General features: G+C 41.0%; 1 protein-coding gene across 6 annotated transcripts in view; it reads right to left on the bottom strand.

The window, feature by feature from the left end:
• PARD3B (par-3 family cell polarity regulator beta) overlaps positions 1–19,458 on the bottom strand; it is a 926,479-nt gene that overhangs the window by 723,374 nt on the left and 183,647 nt on the right. For all 6 annotated transcript variants that reach the window (XM_069983415.1, XM_069983416.1, XM_069983417.1 and 3 more), the window contains exon 4: positions 13,232–13,341. In XM_069983415.1, coding sequence (XP_069839516.1) covers positions 13,232–13,341 — 110 coding nt within the window. The remainder of the gene's footprint in view (positions 1–13,231; positions 13,342–19,458) is intronic.

The following is a 19,458-nucleotide window of genomic DNA, read 5'->3' as shown; positions in this document are numbered from 1 at the left end:
GCAGCAGAGCTGAGGTGACGGTGTAGCAGAGCTGAGTTGGCGGTGACGGTGTAGCAGAGCTGAGTTGGCGGTGACTGTGTAGCAGAGCTGAGTTGGGGGGACGGTGTAGCAGAGCTGAGTTGGGGTGACTGTGTAGCAGAGCTGAGTTGGGGGGATGGTGTAGCAGAGCTGAGTTGGGGGGACGGTGTAGCAGAGCTGAGTTGGGGGGACAGTGTAGCAGAGCTGAGTTGGCGTTGACTGTAGAGTTGGCGTTGGCGTTGCGATTGCGGGGGCGGGGCTTGTCGCGGGCGATCGCGGGGGGCAAAGCTTGTCGCGGGCGATCGCGGGGGGGGGGCTTAGCTTGTTCGGGGGCGATCGCGGGGGCAGAGCGTGTCGCAAACGATCGCGGGGGCGGAGCTTGTCGGGGGCGATCACGGGGGGCGGAGCATGTCGCGGCCGATCGCGGGGGGCAGAGCTTGTCGCGGGCGATCACGAGGGGGCGGAGCTTGCCGCAGGGGGGGGTGCCGCGGGTGAGTGCAGAGGAGGCTATATGTATAACACAATAGGTATGGAGGAAATAAATGATTATCTCACCAATCAGTAGATCCACTTGGTCCGATATGAACCTTCATGCTCTGAGGATCCAGAATACAAAATACTCACGAAAGCCTTCTTGACATATATTTCATTTTTATTTTTCAAGTTCACATTACATGCTGCTGCTCACAGGAGGAGGAGGCTATGCTGCGGGTGAGTGAGGGATGCCACGGGTAATGGGGGCGGGGGGCTGTGTGCTGCGGGTGAGTGCTGGATGGTGCCGGGAGGCTCTGGACACAGGGGGTGAGCGGGTGGCTGCTGTTAGTTAGCTGCGCTGATCACTGTCTCCCTCTGTAACAGCAGCCACCCCATCAGTGTTCTCAGTCACTTCACTGTGCTGGGACTGAGGACACGTGATGCCGACATGGAGGGTGGGGGCCAGGAGCAGGGAGCGTGTCGGAGTGGACTGAGGTCTGATGATTCTATGCAATCCGTGGGGGTGAATGCAGCTGGATAACAGCAAAACTGTGCAGAATCCATAATAACTGTATATTGGAAAGATGGAAAGCTATGGGTGGGCAGCGTATTAATGCAAAAATAATTTTGGGGGGAGTACCCCTTTAATGGCTTTAATGTGATTGGATCACACTGCCGCCTGAATATTTCAGCACATAATTGCTGATACATAATATGTCTTATAAATAACAATTGATATAGCTTTGTGTTGCGCCTTTTTTTCTGTTATGCTTACTAGAAATGTATGACTAAGTAGCCAACTGTCTGTACAGTATCTGACACACCCCAGCTAGTAACACCTATTACTATTACTATGGAAGAACGGCACAACTTAGGGCTATAAGAAAATCCATGTAGAATGGCACTGTGAGAAATGTTACCAAGGACTGCTCAAGGGGTTTGACCAAAAGATACCAAGGAAATCCAAAGGAGCAAAAACAGCAAAAAGAAATTTAGGGGTTCTCCAGGATTATTTCTTTATTAGCCATGCTGTTGAGGCTGTGGTGGTCATGACTGTTAAGTATACTTACCTGTTTAACTCGGCTGTAGCTGTAAGAGTCTATGCTGGCCGCTCATTTCCTATGGGAGTGGCACATCAGCAGATGTTACTGAAACACTGACAACCCCTTGTTATGTTATTTTTTCTGGTCAAAACTGTAAGGGTCCTATTACACAGAGCGATTTATAACGACTAACAATAAACGATTGCAAACGAGATTGTTTAGCATTAACCTAAAATCATTTACCATATTACACAGAACGATAGTCATCACATACGATCGTTACTACGATCGTTATTGTGATCGTTACTATGATCGTTTATGCCTTCTGATCCCAGAAAAACAATGAACAATGTGCAATTACACTGAACGATTAGTGAAAAAATGTGGGACTTTAGCGAACGAATGTGGAATTACAGCGAACGATTAGCGAACAATTAACGAGAATTTTAGGTTTAGATCTAAATCAACGATCAACAACATATGAACGATTTTTGGATTGTTGCCTGCAATTACACAGAACGATTATTGTTTAAATTTAAACAATATAATGATTTTTCGCATGATAATTGTCCCGTGTAATAGGGCCCCAAGACTGCAGAACTAGGGCTGGGCGATGTTGGCCTAAATCAATATCCCGGTTTATCGTAGATGTAGCCGTGGTAATGATAATTGAACGATAATTACGACACACCCTGTTTGCAAGCCACACCCATTTGGCCATGTCAAACTGGCGATTTTGTTTCAATAATTTTTTTTTAAAAAGGAACTCACTGAGCAGCAACACAAGGCTAGGCTATTTACTCTATAGTCATTATTATTATTTGTCATTATCAGGGGTTCTCAGAAGAGACCTGGACATGTATATCCAGGTATACAGCCATTACAGGACGTGTATATACAAGTATACAGCTATGTTCACACTAGAGGATGTGTATATAGAGATATACAGCTATGCACACACTACGGGACATGTACATGTAGGTGTACAGCTATGTACACACTACGGGACATGTACATACAGGTATACAGCTAGGTACACACTACAGGACGTGTATTTACAGGTATACAGCTATGTACACAATACAGGATGTGTATATACAACTATAAAGCCACTACGGGAAATGTATATAGAGGTATACAGTATGTAGTACATAGCTGTATACCTGTATATACACGTCCTGTATTGTGTACATAGCTGTATACCTGTATATACACGCCCTGTATTGTGTACATAGCTGTATACCTATATGTACATACCCTGTAGTAGCTGTATACTTGTATATACACGTCCTGTAGTGTGTACCTAGCTGTATACCTGTATGTACACGTCCCATAGTATGTGCATGGCTGTATACCTGTATATACATGTCCTGTAGTGTGATGAGGTATGATCAGGTACTGCTATAAGACAGACCTTCCCATATATACACACACACACACTAAGGCTATGTTCACATTGGTGTCACATTCCATTATCACTTACAGAAATTAAATATGGAACCCTACAGCCCCCCTGTCTGTCATTGGGGTTTACCAGGTGCAGGTGGTGTTCATGTACAGTATGGCTGGATCCTGCACTGTTCTCAACGAAAACATGAACACAGGTGTGAACAGAGCCTTAGTGAGTCAGCTGATCACAAGAGTACAATAAAGTGACCAGATCACAAGGGGTCCAATCCCATGTAAACAAAGCTCCAACTCCTGCTGTCTGTGCTGTCCCCAGAAGGTCATGTGATAGCTTCACACTCCTCTATCCCCAGCCTCTGGCACCCCCGCAGCGGCACTCGGGGACCTCTCCCTGTAACTGCGCGCAGCCCCCTCCCCAGCATCCGCATGGCATCTGTTGGTGTCAGTGCTCAGTTCACCGCCGGTCTCCGCATCACGCCTCAAAGCAGGGGATCTTGGATGCGGTCCATTGTCCAGAGGCCGCTTGCGGTCCCCGCTCCGCGACATCACCCCGCCATCAGTTCTCTGACATTATTAGAAGTTGGGACCGGCCGGCTAGAGCGTCAAGATCCTGGAGATGCAGGGGGACAAAGCTGATCTCCTGTGACAGGATGGAGGTAAGGGAGCGCGGCCCGGGACCCCCAGCACTGCATGCTGTATATAGAAGATGCTGTGAGACCGGGAAGCTCCGTGTGAGAGCGGCCGGAAGGGGAGTACGATCTGTCAGTGTCCTGGGGCGAGCGGGTGAAAATACCGCAGATACCGTCCCTGGCGTCGGTTAACCGACCTCAACTTCGCCAGGACAGTATCTGCGGAATTTCACGGTATACCGCCCAGCCCTATGCAGAACCACTCCTCAAACAGTGCTAAATTCTATAGAACCCTTTACAGTCTACAACAAAATCGTTTGCAGTAAGAAAAACAGGACTCAATGTCAATTTTTTTTTTGCCTCTGGAGGACAAATTATAGACATCAAAAAGGGTCCAAACAGGCACTAACGTTAACAAAAACTGGTAAGAGATTCATAATCTCTCAGCTTTTCAGTGAAACCATTTTGGCTAACATTCTTGTAGCCCTATGAGGAAGAAGACAAATGTCTAATGATTTTTGCTGTATGTTTACATATCTATACATGGTCCACATTTCTTCTTCACAATCCTAATTTTACCTGCTGAGATCTATTCCCATTTTGGAAATAAATATGTAGATGAGAAATTTACCAATTTGATTACACCCATAGAATAGAGTTAGTGGGTTAGTTAAGGGCTCATATACAATGGCATGGTACCTCTTAAGGCTCTTTAAGCATACTTTTCAACATTTAAAAAGCCAGAAACTGAATATTTAATGGGCCATTCCCATCTTATCAACCCACCCAACCACACTGAGAGGTGATAAACTGCTTGTGGACTTCGAACTCCTGAAACCCACACACATCTCAAGAATGGGGATATAATTGTCCCCAAAATTAAGAGATTGTTCCCGTTCATTCTCTAGGAGGCTTCAGAACATTTCGAAACATCTAGCTGTCCTATAGACCAGTGCTTCTCTATTCCGGTCCTCATGGCCCACCAACAGGTCATGTTCTGAGAATTTCCTTAGTATTCCACAGGTGATATAATTATACTTGCATCAAATATTATTACAGGTGTTCTTTGTATAGGATATCCTCGAAACATGACCTGTTGGTGGGCCAGGAGGGTTGGAATTAAGAAGTGCAGCTATAGACAATGAATAGAGCAGCTTCTACACACAAGCGGTACACTCCATTTATTCTGGGCACAATTATGTCCCCATTATTCACGTGTGGGGGTCCTAGTAATTAAATCCCCACAATCAGCTTGATATTACCTATCCCTTGGATATGGGGTACATTAATACAGTGCTTTAGTATAAGGCTTTAACCCCTTCCCACATCAGCACGTAACTCTATAGGAGATCACTGCATGAATACTGAAAATCCCACAGGGGGACTAAAAGTTAAGGTATAGAGTAAAAAAAGTGTTTTTATTAATAAATAATCCCCTCCCCTAATAAATGTTTGTATCACCCCCCCCTTTTTCCCATTTTATAAATAAAAATAAATAAATAAGCAAACATGTTTGTTATCGCCGTGTGCGTAATCGCCCGAACTATTAAATTATCACATTCCCGATCTCGTATGATAAACAGCGTAAGCTCAAAAAACGTCAAAATGAAAAATTGCACATTTTTTGTCATATCAAATCCAGAAAAATTGTAATAAAAAGTGATTAAAACATTGCATATAAACAAGCAAGGTACCGATAGAAAGAACAGCTCATGGGGCAAAAAATGACACCTCACACAGCCCCATAGACCAAACAAAAATAAAAGCGTTATAAGGCTGGGAATAAAGCAATTTTAAACACATTTAGTTTTTTTAAAAGGTTTAAATTTTTTAAAAGCAGTCAGATAAAATAAAAGTTATATAAATTACATGTCATTGGAATCGTACCTACTTGAGGAACATATATAACATGTCAGTTTTAACAGGGCGATTGGGTTGAACACGAAACCCCCAAAATAAAAAAACAAATTCATTTTTCCTTTTTTCACTGGTTTCACAGCATACTTTATGGAAAAATTAAGTGTGTCATTGTAAAGTACAATTAGTGGCGCAAAAAATAAGGGCTCATGTGGGTCTGTAGGTAAAAAAATGCAAGCACTATGGCCTTTTAAACACGAGGAGAAAAAAAAACGAAAATTAGCCCGGTCCTGAAGGGGTTACAGCCCCTGGACACTTTCACCAGATTTCATAAGTACAGAGATACTCTCCCCTACAAGCAATGCTCCTAGGGGAAAATACATGCATATATGGAAGCTAATGAAATATTTGGGGATTTTTTGGCAGATTTATACAGAAACTCTATAAAAGATCTATAAATTTCTATATGAACTTTGTAGGAAGGATACAGCAATACAGCTGGAGAAAATAATCACAAAACAGATACTTATGGCTTTGTCTAGTTTTGTGCCTTAGACCAGTGTTAAATCAAATATGTCAAATATTTTCCAGTTTTTTTTATTGCTCCCATCCATACTATCCTTGTTTAATTATAATGACAACAGTATTAATCGCAATACAAGCGCAATAAAAAGGAGACAATAAATGTGGCCGCTCTTGGACTGGCTCTGTCAGGCAAGGATAATATTCTCCCATCTGGCGAAATGTTAACATTTTGCCAAGTAAAAGTTTTGACAGGACAAGCAGAGAAATCTGTAAGAGCCACGTGATCTACATCTGCTCATCTGTTTGCCTGTCACTTTAGAAATGCCACTGCTCTAGACAATATAGCTTAATCATAAAAGATGGCTTTTTGTTTTTCTATCAAAAGCCACTTATGGCTCAGTAACCTCCACCTAACCATATGCTGCTAAGCACCAAGCTGAATGGGCCCCTAACTTGCCAAAGCATAGTAACAATGAGAAAATGAAATGCCTTCTAACAATAAGAAGTGAGTGGCCAAATGATAGGATCTTTCTATTTTGTTATAAATAATCAGCATTTTTAATAAAGGAATTAATTTTTCTTGAATTTTCTGCTTGAAGTACGTGCCAACCTGAAGTGCATATCTTTAGCTCTCCAATAGACAGTTTTCCAACAGGACAAGCAATGGTTCAAGCAAATGAAGAAGTCTAAAAGCATATTTCGCCCTGAGCAATATTCTTGTCTCCTACTAAAACAATTTCACCCACTGGACTGGCAGAAGCCTCTGGACAGAGAGATGGCATGATATGCCATCACAGCCCATTACTACCACAATATGTCATTTTGGCTCTGTTGCAGTGCAGAAGAAATGTCAGACAAAGACAACACTCGGCTTCAATTATTATGCTTGTCCGAGTCGTTCAGACAGCACCAATCTGTCTTCATAAAACACTTTGCAGAATAGTGCCCCAGGTGTCTGCGCTTTCAGCCAAATACCCCCTTTTAGATTATTTACACAAGAGCTGTGCTCATTATGGAAATAAGAAATGAAATAGCCTTAAACTTTTTGTCATTTTAGAAGTGTCACAGCCCGGGCAAAGGGCTTCTTCCTCCCATTTTCCTTCTATCGGAGGAGAAGTAGCACTGCTGCAACAGTATCACTTTAAAGCATCACTAATATATGACAAACTACTATGACTAAAATATTTTTCATCAGGCCTAAAAAAAACACCAGTAAAATCAATACGCTTAAGATGTCCACAGCTGCCACACTACCAGATTTTCTTGGAAGCTATTGCTAGAAAACAACTTTACAGAAATTTCTTTTAATTTAATTGAAAAACTCCCTTTAGGAACAATATATATGAATATGAACAGGTCGCTTTACCCACTACATCTACAGCACATTTATGCATTTTATAGCAAGCCACCTACCTCCACCCTACACATGTTTCTATATTCTAAACAGAGATAAGAGTCATTTGTAACTTTTGTGGAAGTATATCATGTTATGTGAGGATTCTGTCGCTTTTATGTTCTTGTGAGATAAAGAAGAAGAACCTGGTTATCTTACATGGACAGCGCCCTGGCTACCTCATTCTAGCTAGTAACAATAGACATCGATAACTCACATAGCATTCATTCTGCACACCATAGAATAGAACTGCTCAGTTGTAGCACAATACAAGCTATCATGTTCCATAGTAGGAATTTAGATATCAGCCTATACAATGCACAACATTTGCTAGCTGTTACAATACGGGAGCCTAATGTATTACATGACAGCAAAAATGTTTTGTTTGAAGATTAAGGTCACTAAAGTTTCTAGAGTGTTTATATATGATATACTGCTCTAGGACGAGGCTAGTGAGGTGAAACCGAGGGTCGGACATGGAGGGCGTGTTGCATGTTTCCTATGCCATCAAGCTAGGTTCACGCAGTAAAATAAAAGCTACATATGACTGTAATTTTGAGTGAATATAAAGCAATGCAGGTGGTAAATAGTGAGAATGATTATTATTTTGATGGTCCTAATCAATTACAGCTGTTATTCTATACTTTGTGTGCACTGCCAAACAATTTCCTTTTGACTTTGACTAAGCGCATTATTACATTAAAATCATGGCTGTATTTGTACCTCTAAATTACGGCCATATCTTACCTTTATTTTAATGTGTGTGAAAATGTATGAAATGTTTGTAAATACAATAAAGACTACAAGTTATGAATACAAGGCTGTTTCTCCACATATGCATTTGGAACATGTGCTGAATGCATTGAAAACCACACCACCTTTCTCCCCAAAAGCCGCACAATGTTGCAGATAATCTCAGTAGAAAAGTGTGTGGTTTTTACAACGTTTAAAACATTATGTGGAAACACAGTTTAAGGGTATGTTCAGACTGAGTAAATCAGGCGGAATTCCGCCTGTCTCAGTGTGACACTGCTTCTTTATGGGAGAGTGCGTGATCCTCCGCTGCCGCTGCTCTCCGCTCTATGAAGTGACTTGTGGAATGGAGAGCGGCGGCTGCGGAGGGGCGCACGCTCTCCCATAGATGGGCTATGGCACACTGAGACAGGCAGGATTCCGCAGCGGAACTTTCCGCCTGACTTAGGGCCCTATTACAACAACAGATAATCTGACAGATTTTTTTATTTTTTTTAAGCCAAAGCCAGGAACGGATTTGAAAAGAGGAGAAATATCAGTCTTTTCTTTATAACCTGTTGTCTGTTTATAGTCTGTTCCTGGCTTTGGCTCAAAGAAATCTGTCAGATTATCTGTTGGTGAAATAGTAATTGCTTAGGCTAGGTTCACACTGCGTTTTCAGCATCCGTTTAACGCATCCGTTTTTTGCAAAAAACGCATGAAAAACGGATTGCAAAAAACGGATTCATTTGTGTGCATCCGTTTTTCCATTGACTTCCATTATAAAAAAAAACAAATCCGTTTTTTTTTGACGGACCAAAACGGACAAAAAAACGTTGCTGACCCTATTTTTCTGGGCGTTAAAAAAAACGGATCCGTTAAACGGATGCTGAAAACGCAGTGTGAACCTAGCCTTACCCATCCATTTTTTAAATTCTATATTAGCTGGAATTGTAGAATGCGGTTGTTATCGAATTATTCCTATGTCATTTGAAAACTTAAGTTGGCTTTACCATAAACTAATCTAACAGCCAGCAGGAAGTTGTTCATTCTTAGTTATGACTCACTATCCACCTAGGAACATACATGCTCAGCTCCTCCAAACACACATGTTGATGCAATGTCGAGAGAACTGATGCTTTGTATAAATTTCCCCAAAAAAACTGGTTTTCCTAGGACAAACACATTTTTCCATATGGCTTTTAATGTGCATCCCCCTAAATGGCGAGTTGTGAAACATGTTTTACAAATCTTCAATCAATAAGCAAAGATTAATATGCAAAACCCAGCTTTGCTTACAAGTAGGCATTTTCCTAGTAATGAATGGGTTAATACTGGTCAGATGTAGCGCACTATTTCAAAGTCAGCAGAACGATATGTGAAATCCTGGTTTGCACACCCGTACTGGACAAACAATCCTCCTGTTTGGAAATGCTACAGAATGCTGCAGGGGTAGTGTTTACAGCCCTGGGGATGCAGATGAATTCAAATGCATTGCAAGCAGCTGGTTTGAGAGACCGACTGTCTCAGAGGTGCAGAGATGGGGAAGGAGGTGATGGAGCTATAAACACAGCCAGCATGAAGGTCAGTGTGAAAGCCGAGGCCATCTGTCGTCTGGGGTGCATTGAATTCTGGTGGCCTGGCACTGCTATATCCCAGTGAGTGACAGGCTCCCTCCCAAGAGGAAGACAGAAAAGAAACCACATGTTGGTTTAGACAGGGAGGGATGTGCACAGTGGTTAGCAAAAAATAAACAAATTAATGATTAAAGCTACAAATCATTGTCCTTTATGTGCAGAAGGGCGGTGAGACGAGGGCAGGGACACCTGACTTCCATATGTTCTCTTAAGTGTATAAGTGTTCAGGCAGAGGTTACTTTCTTATACCACCGATTAGCCATAGATTACTTGTGAAGTTGTTACAACCAAAAATGCATCTTGCACTATTTCTCCTATTGCATGAACTATGAAATAATTTACTTAAAGACTTCAAAACATACTGATAGGTTAATATGGAATTTAGATTGTGAGTCCCAATTGGGACAGGGACTAAGGCAAGTGACAATTTCTATACAGCGCTGCAGTATATGTTGGTACTATAAAATATTTGATGATACTAATAATAATACAATATAGTAGGGACAAGACAGAGGAAAAAGAGTAATATATGTTGTAACTTAACAATAAAAATCATTATGTATAACACATCAGCTTTCCCTAATGATAAACTATAATTTCTAGTGTTTATAATGGTTTTATGAAGTTACACTGGACAACTGTTAATAAAAACAATCACTAAGTGTAAACGGGCCCTTAAAGGGGAACTCCGGATAAGAAAAACTTGTTTTCTATTAAAAGTACATTAAAAGTTATATAGATGTGTCTATACAATGTATAACTGTATCTGTACAGTTCTGCCACACTGGTAGCTGATAGAAATCCAGGAAGTGAAAAAAAATGGCCCCTGTGCCAATTCACATTGTCTCCTGCTCCTGCTGCTATCCCCCCTTAGGAAACATTTCTCCCATGCCTCCATAGATCCCCCAATCCCCTGAGTGATTCACCATCTCTAACCGGACAGAAGCAGCTGCTGCACTAATTTTACTAATTGTAATGGATGGGGGGCTGTGATGGTCAGCTGAGGGAAAGCCTTGCATTTTGGGAAATGTCAAACCAGGAAGAACAGAAACACAATACAGAGCGAGCAAGCCCCCCCCCCCTCCCCCCAAAGAAATGGATTGTTTGGAGTTTCAAAATTGGGATAGATAGGTAAGTAATGCTTCCCCTTTAACTACACAACAAACAGGTGTGTGCTGGAGATAGTCAAACAATGTACTCTGCTATTTCCGTCAGACGTAGTGCATATGTCTGACAGGGCCTCCAATCATTTAAAAGAACACATGATGGGTGGAGGTGCGAAAGAGAAAAGGCCCCAGTGATCAGATGCCCCTGGATTGGTAATTTGGTTGTTCATTTAAAAAGATTAAGAAAAAAACCTTTGGGAAAAAAACTGCACTACAAAAATATCTGTATACAATCTACAACTATTCAGTTTTACTGTGAACAATGAGTTTTTGCAGTTTAATTAACGCCTTCCAGCCGCTGGGCAGTAAATTAATGTTGCTGCAGCCTATGCCTGATGCTGAAGCAACGTTAATTCACACCGCAGAATGACACCCACAGGGTGACATCCGCTGCAACTCTCAGCATCGGAGCTGCGCTCCTGTGCTGAGTGTTAACCCTATAGATACTATGGTCAGCACGACCGCAGCATCTATAGGGCTTCTGACAGTGAATTCTGCCTTTACAGAGGGAAAATTCTCTGTCCGCTGTCCATTGGGGCTCTGCGAAGTGATCGCAGAGCCCCGATGGTAGCCATGGAAACTGGCTATGGAAGCTGGCGGAGGTCGGGAGGGATGGCTGGGCGCGCGCCCGTGAGCTCTGCCCCCTTCCCTCTCTCCCCTGCTGCTGTCACAAGATTGTAACAACGGCAGGGGACAGAGGAGAGGGAGCAGACACAGGGACATCAGCTTATGGGTCATTATGATCCCATAAGCTGATGTCCTAAAATGACCTGGGCATTGAGGAATCAATGACCCCAGGTCGTGAAAGGGTTAAGCTTAAAAAACGGCAGCTTTCAATTAATAGTAATTTGCGTTAAAATGGAGAAAATACACATTTTGGAGTTTTACTATTTTCCATTTCCAGTCACGGGTAAAGCATGAAAAAACACACTTAAAAGGGGTATTCCCCTCTAGTAAAATACATGCTGAGTACCCCCCACCCCCCACTCTTTGAGACTGACAATTCCTTCCATACTTGTTATTGTCTTTTCAGTTTCTTTCCCCCAGTTCTGAGCCTGCTGCTTTCTGCGGAAGAGACAGAAATCTGTGTGTGAGCTTTTCTCTTTGCACTCGATGATGCTGAGGGGGGGTAATCTGAGGTCAATTTGCTGATAACCTAACTGTAATTAATCCACCCTGCATTACTGAGTGCATAAACAGCCGGACAGGGAGCTTTTTATAAGTGTGTACATGAGCCACATGCTCAGAACTGGGGGAAAGAGACTGAAAAGGTAATAAGTGTGGAACAGGTTGTTGATCTCCAGAAGGGGTGATGATTCAGCATGTATTTTACTAAGCTACCACTATTAGTGATAACACTATATTAGTAAGAGTATTGCAGTGCAAGTCTATGGGACTTTCAGTTGTTCTATATATCACTCACATTAGCAGCAGAGCATGGAATTGTCACTTAGGTGAAAAGACAAGTACTCTTTAACAGAAATATGAGTTCTGCTATTCTTATTACTGAAATCTTTCTATTTTAAAGCCAACCTGACAGTGAAAAATGCATTATATACCCACCAGAAAAACACAATTCCTCTTCTGATAAAGTGTCCTATAATGTGCCCGAGAGCTCGGCCTGATCTCAAAATGTTAAAATTGAATGGTTACACTAGCATGCACTGTATACTGTATTCCAATGACCCACAACTGGTTATCTGGATAGGCAACTGCAGTCAACTAGTCATAGTTATAATCATGACTACTGATGCGTTATAGAGCATGCCCTATGTCATCTACTACACATGCTCGAAGCTCTCAGTGAAGATAGTGGATGCTCTTTGCCTTATTAATAACACCTCAGCAGACTTGTTTAAAGCCATGACACTGACTAGTTGCCTGGAGCTGCCCATCCAGATAACTAGCTGTAAGTCCTTAGAATACAGTGAGCACTGGTTTTAAAGTTTCTTAACATTATCAAATTAATAGTGTGGTGCAGGTGGGTTTATAGCATGATTCTTGCTGTCTGGGTCCCTTTAAAATATGTAAAATATAAATAAACATCACTATTGGCTCTGACCACCCTAGCACTATGGCAGCAATGCCAAATCAGACAGTGATGAATCTTAAGAGGAATACTTCCGCATTAAAATAATAATGCCTGATAGAGAAGTGGTTCCGACGGCCATCATCCTAGTCCCGTCCAATGTATAACTAATTTTAAAGAAAGGTAAAGGAATGAATGCTAGACCCACAGCTCCAAGTTATATAGTTATATTGTAATCACAGCAATACAATAATACGAATTGTCAGACCATTCCTACTAGACTTAGCATTACATGTGAGGGATGTCTGGGTGCACACTAACCTGAATGGCAAGTTTCATACTCTGTTCAGCAGTATGAGAAGATCCTGGATGGAAATCAGCCACTGGTCCCACTGTAGGGTCACTACTCCGTCTGACCAGAAGAGGGGTCCCTAAAACAAAGCAGAAGACAATCAGGTACATAGAAGTGAACAGAAAAGGCTTTGATATCTGAATAGCAGCTTCTAAAATAATATTTTTCACTGTCTGCTCCATGTGCTCACAGCGTGACAAAAAGTATGCTCTTTTCTAGAAAACAAACATAAGACACAGGGTCTAATAGGAAATCTCTTTCGAGATGTCTGGTAAATGTTAATGCTTCTCATCTGGACCTGTCATGTAGCAGAAAGAAAATAAATGGATTAAGCCACAGCATTTCAGTGGTTAGAAGGTCAATAGCCATTTAAAATTTCCAATGCCATCCCAAGCCTACCTGTGCAAGTCATAAGAATATATTAAATACCAATAAAACAAATTGAGTTAATTTAATGTGAAAGCAGGAATGGAGACCGATAAAGGCGATCCATTATGGCTTGAAAAAGCTTTGCTACTGGAGGCTCCAGACAAGCCACAGAGTATAACCATCTGTGCTTACACACAGCCCATAAAGAGGATTACATTGGGGCAGCACCTTGTATCCATGTATTTAATTTTATATTAATCACTGTACTTTGCAGGAATATTACATTGACAGCTGAAGAAATAAATGCTGGGATTCCAGAAATGAACTAGAAAAGAATAAGAGAGTTTGTGGGATCTGAACTCCACATGGTGGATATTAGCATTCAATGATCATAACTTCAGTAGCCACGCCATGGATGTGAATTCATTAAAGAAATCACAATTTTCCATTTAGGCTCAAGAGCTTCATTATCTTAACTGGTAGCTTTGCAGTATGACAGCTTGTTTGCATAATGACAGAGAAAATTAGTGTTTTTTTTTATGTAAATGCAAAAAGGTGGACAGCGAATAACAGAGGAAGCAAACATGTGTTACTGGATATGTTTGTGAATTTTAAGTGTAATGCATGACGACGATCTAGAAATGTGCTGCTTTTTATAACAAGACCAGTTTGTGAAAGAATTGATACTAATTTGATTATCTAATTAACATGATTTCTCAATCTTAACTTATCTTTCTCAATTATGGGTGCTCAAACCTGCACCCCATCCAGATGCAACAGGTCTATACTGGTTATCTGAAGACTGGCAACATGTCAGTGTTGTACATACAGATGGTACCCGATTAAAGGATGCGATTGACTCTATTACTATTCTGCCTACAATAACAATTAAGATGTGATGTTCCTGTGCTGCACAGATGAAAATACACCATTTTTAATCCTGACAGACTAATTTTTAAGTATATTTTAAATAAAAATCTGTCAATAGGCAGTTCCAATCTGCAAAAAGTTGCAATTTTTTGAATGATTGCGCAAAAATTTACAACAAATTTATACAATTTCACAGATGCATGGCAATGATAAATCCCCCCTTAGACCTTATTCACACGTCTCGTAATCTATTGATCACTATTTTCATATTTGAGTTAGTGCACATTGGTATCTATTGGGCTATTTTCACGATCAGTAGATTACAAGGACACAACCCAATGCTGAGGAAAAAAAAGGACATGTCCTAATGCTGATCCTCTTATAGAAATCAATGAGATCCGATATTTTTTAAGGATTATAACCATGTTTTGCATCTGTATTTCTGTGAAAAGAATACGGATGAGTTATAATTGACGTGTTGGGAAAAAAAAACAACGGATTTACTGAAATACGGATGCACTACATATGCCCAATCTGTAATTTTTAGCGGATTGTATGGGTGGATAGCGGGAGGATTCTCTGGACTTGACAAAAATATACAACGTGTGCATAAGACATTAATCTGTCTAAAGAGGGAAAAAAATGGGGATGACAGAAACGCTTCGTATGTTAAAATTGAGGCCTATTCTACAAAAAGTACGATTGAGGGCACTAAGAGCATGTAAACTTTTAAGAAGCCGCAATGCTTGTATGAGCAGAACAGCCCTTTTAAACACAATTACTAGAGAATTTAAAAAAAAAAAGTGGCACTGGTGGATCCCCTGCATTTTATTTACCATTGAATTTCTACCATGGTGTCCATAATTTAATCGTGAAAATTATATTGCATACTGCGCTATTTTTTCCAGTATTTCAGATATAAGATGTGATGGAGGCACCCAAGGGAGCCTCCAACACAGTTATAAAGTCAGCCTTAGGGCCAGTTCACACTGAGTAAACACGGTATAATTCCACGGTGGAGCTCTCAGCCGCGAAATCCCGCTGCACTCAGTGTGCTGATTTAAGTGAATGGGAGAGCGCAGTCCGCTTCCTCTCCTAACATGTTAGTCCCACGAGCGGAGAGCGGCGGCAGCGGACAAGCGAACGCCCTCTCATTCACTCAAAGCAGCACTCTACATACTACAAAGTACTACATACCAGTCTTATGTTAAAGGGAAAAAATTAAATTAGGAATTAAGGCAGTTTCATTTTTTATTTTTTTTCCCTATAAGACTGTGGCCATTGAGGCAACCTGTAATTTTAAGGGGGTCAGAGAAGAATGACATCACAGTCCAACACGTAAAGAAAAGATGAATCTATATGGATGAACCACCTATATAATTTGGCAGCTTTTAGCTATTGAAAACAGAGATAAAAGAAGCAGATGTAGAGAGATGGTTTTATTACTTTTTCTTTTCTTTTGTTACAATGAATCAATAAAAAAGTCTATAAAAAGAAAAATGTTCAAAAACACGGTGGCAGGGAGGATACATAGATTAGTTTAATTTGGATGTAAAGTGGCATATTAGTAGATTTATGTTATTGTGTTGTGATAGCCAATTGCAATGCCAGAGTCAGTAGAAAACGGCTTGCAGCATTATTAAGCAAGTACAAGAAAAATAAGCACAGCATGAGGGGGTGGGTGTAATTTACCAGCGTGGGAAGATAATCACAAGTCTTTACAATTCTCTTTCTCTCTTCAACTTCTCTTTGTTATCTTTCTATTTTTTATAGGTAAGATACATGTTGTCACCTCTGGACTCTACCCTATTTTTTGCTATAAGATGGGTCTCTGCAGGACTTCATCCCACCACACATTAATAGGACAGATGAGCCAAGTTTTCAGTATGTCATATTAGCATTGACTTATTATAACAAGTGTTATATAGAGTATTATAACAAGTGTTATATAGAGTAACCCCAGTTTAAAGACGAAGCCACAACGCGGTGGCGATACGAGTGTTTTTTTTTTTCTCCACTACTATATATGGGGACAGAGACTGGCAGGTGGCAATTGGTTCTTGATATATGTCGTTTTTACATGTTTCCTGTTTCCATGTCTATTGTTGATACAGTAACTATTTTCATATGATTGTTGGGTTATTGTTTGCCCAGTAGTCCCCCAGGGATAGGTCTTGCAGGTAGCAAGACTGTTAGTAATGTGAGCACAGCCTGTATTGTAGGCTGATGCCGGGTATACATTTTTAGGTGTTATTAATGTCCTTTGCAAAGGCGGTTTAATAAAGCTATTTTAATATTACTTTTAATATACTGTATATTGGTGTGCATTGTGTGTCTATACCCTATGTTTCTCTGTCCCTCTTTCCCCAATAATCTGTTCATTGTCATAGGGTACACAGTAGCACCCTCAGTATTCATTTTGACTAATTGTGGTGCCCACTCCAAAAATTTTTGTTTCTAAAGTAGAAGTCTGGCGATTTGAAAAAATTGACAGCCGGCAGGGAGGAACACAATAAACAATTGTTTCTTACCTCTCCCCGTGCCTCTCTGGAAACCATGCTGGGCTATGGGGTCTGTTGCTGCTCAAACATTACAACCTGGTTAATGGACTGCACACTCAGCCAGTCGGTAACTGGGATAGGATGCCGCTCAAGTTACTGATTGGCTGAGCATGCGATCCATCAGTCAGGTGGGTATTTTAACCAAGTGTCCTAACAGCATTGGAAAATGCCTTCTGGCAGGGTTTTCGGCACTTCTAGGGCCCGGGTACAGGTAAGTAGTGATTGTTTATTATGTTCCCCCCCTGACAGCTGTAAATTTTCTTCAAGAAAGATCCTCCCTATAATAATGATTTTCCTACTAATGTGAGTTCCCTGCCTTTTAAGCAGGGCTATGGAGTCAGATTTGGAGCTAGTTTTGGATGGAGAGAGGTAGAAATTAAAGGGGTATTCTGGGAAACAGTAAAAAACTCAGGGGGGGCAGGGGGTGGTGGGATCATAATAAAAAAGTCCTATTTACCTATTACCGTGCCCCTGCAGTGCACTTTATGGCTCAACCTTCTCCTGCTGGACTCCCGATCCTGTAATGTCACGGCCTCACTCCTCAGAAATGCCCACTCAGACAATCAATGAGTGAGTCAGGAAACAGCTGTGGTCACTGACTGGCTGAGAAGGTAGTTCCTGTGGGGCCGCAATGATTGAGGAGCATGACAGACAGTTGATAAATCCTACAGTATGTCTCCGCTCTATATCACAGGTATCTGGCATTGTTAGCAGTTAGAGATGAGCGAACCGGGTTCGGGTTCTAGTCCATCCAAACCCGAACGATCGGCATTTGATTAGCTGGGGCTGCTGAACTTGGATAAAGCTCTAAGGTTGTCTGGAAAACATGGATACAGCCAATGACTATATCCATGTTTTCCACATAGCCTTAGGGCTTTAAGCAACTTCAGCAGCCACCGCTAATTAAATGCCGAAAGTTCGGGTTCGGATGGACTCGAGCATGCTCGAGTTTCACTCATCTCTACTAGCAGTGTTTCGTTGTGTATAGTGAATATTTAGTTAGAAACATACAAAACTGTCAGCAGAAAAGACCACCTGGTCAATCTAGTCTAGTTTTGAGTTCTTCAGGACATGGTGGCTGGAGACTGGCTGCATCCACTGCACACAGCATGCAGCACAGGAGGATCTGCTTTATCTTTGCCTTATTCAAGCAGAAGTCGCCACAGGTCATGTAGGACAATATGAAGAAGCTGTTGAGCCAGACTGGCCATTTATGAAGGAGCTGGAGTTGGAGTCATCCCTGATAATATTCAGGAGTCAGAGGTGCGGCTTACAGACTCCACAGCCCTGCTTTTAACTGGTGGAAAACACAAGAAACTAATGTGTTATGATTTTTTCCTAGATGAAAAATTAATAGGACCCTTGTATTTTATTACTATGCATATGTACTAGGTATAAACCTTTCCCTTCCTTAGTAAAATGATTTTACAAGTTGCTACACTGGAGTTAACCCTAATGATGTATTGTTGCTTTTTAGAACAAATCTACTGGGTTCATTGTCTAACCTGTACTCTTACCTAAACAGTGGTCTATCTGAGACTGCATTGTAATATACGTATCTAAGGGAGTCTGATGGGAGATTGAATTTAAAACAAATAAATGGAGAGGGACATGTGCTACCACCAGCAAGGGCAGGAGGCAGGTTATGCTTATGAAAACTTTATAGGGACCAAAGGGGTACATTTCTCCAAGTTGGCGTAATTCAAAGCAATGTCCTTATACCATGTTTTCAATGTAGCGTTCCATTTAAGTTAATGGAGAATTTACTGAAAATCTTTCATAGAACTTGCAGCACATGTACCAGTCAGGCTACATGAACTATACCCTGGTATTTTGAATAAGTGTTTACGAGATGTTTAGCCATAAGGTTAAAGGTTGTGGAGAGCTATAATTACCTAAGCAAGAGATGATTTGGAGAAAATGTTTATTGCTTTTCCAAAGATTTACCTAAAAAATGCATCATATATATTAAATAAATTCATGATGATGTCAACTTGAATCAAAATACTTAATAAATTAATCCCATCCCCTAATATACCTTATAAACTACAGTATCTCTGCCATAATAAAATTCAATACATTTTTCTAAAACTAAATTTTAGTACAGTATTTAATAATTAGTTTAAACGGCAGTCAGTCGTTAAATTTTTTTTGCAGAAATAAATAGTCCAGGCGATTTTAAAAAACTTTGTAATTGGGTTTATTAGGCAATTGTGCCATTATCTGCATTTAAAAAGACTTTCCCAGGTCCCCCCCCCCCTCCTTTCTGTCATTCACTGCTCAGAATCAGGAAATCTTGACTGTCTTACTTCAGTCGCATCCTGTCTGTGCTATGGAGAGGGGAGGGGGGAGGAGGGAGATTAATCACCAGCAGAGAGCAGAGAACAAAGGATAAC

This window comes from Dendropsophus ebraccatus, chromosome 9 (genome assembly GCF_027789765.1).
Source record: "Dendropsophus ebraccatus isolate aDenEbr1 chromosome 9, aDenEbr1.pat, whole genome shotgun sequence".
NCBI lineage: Eukaryota > Metazoa > Chordata > Amphibia > Anura > Hylidae > Dendropsophus > Dendropsophus ebraccatus.
The sequence above is the reverse complement of the archived record's forward strand: the minus strand, read 5'-3'. Positions and strand labels throughout refer to the sequence as shown.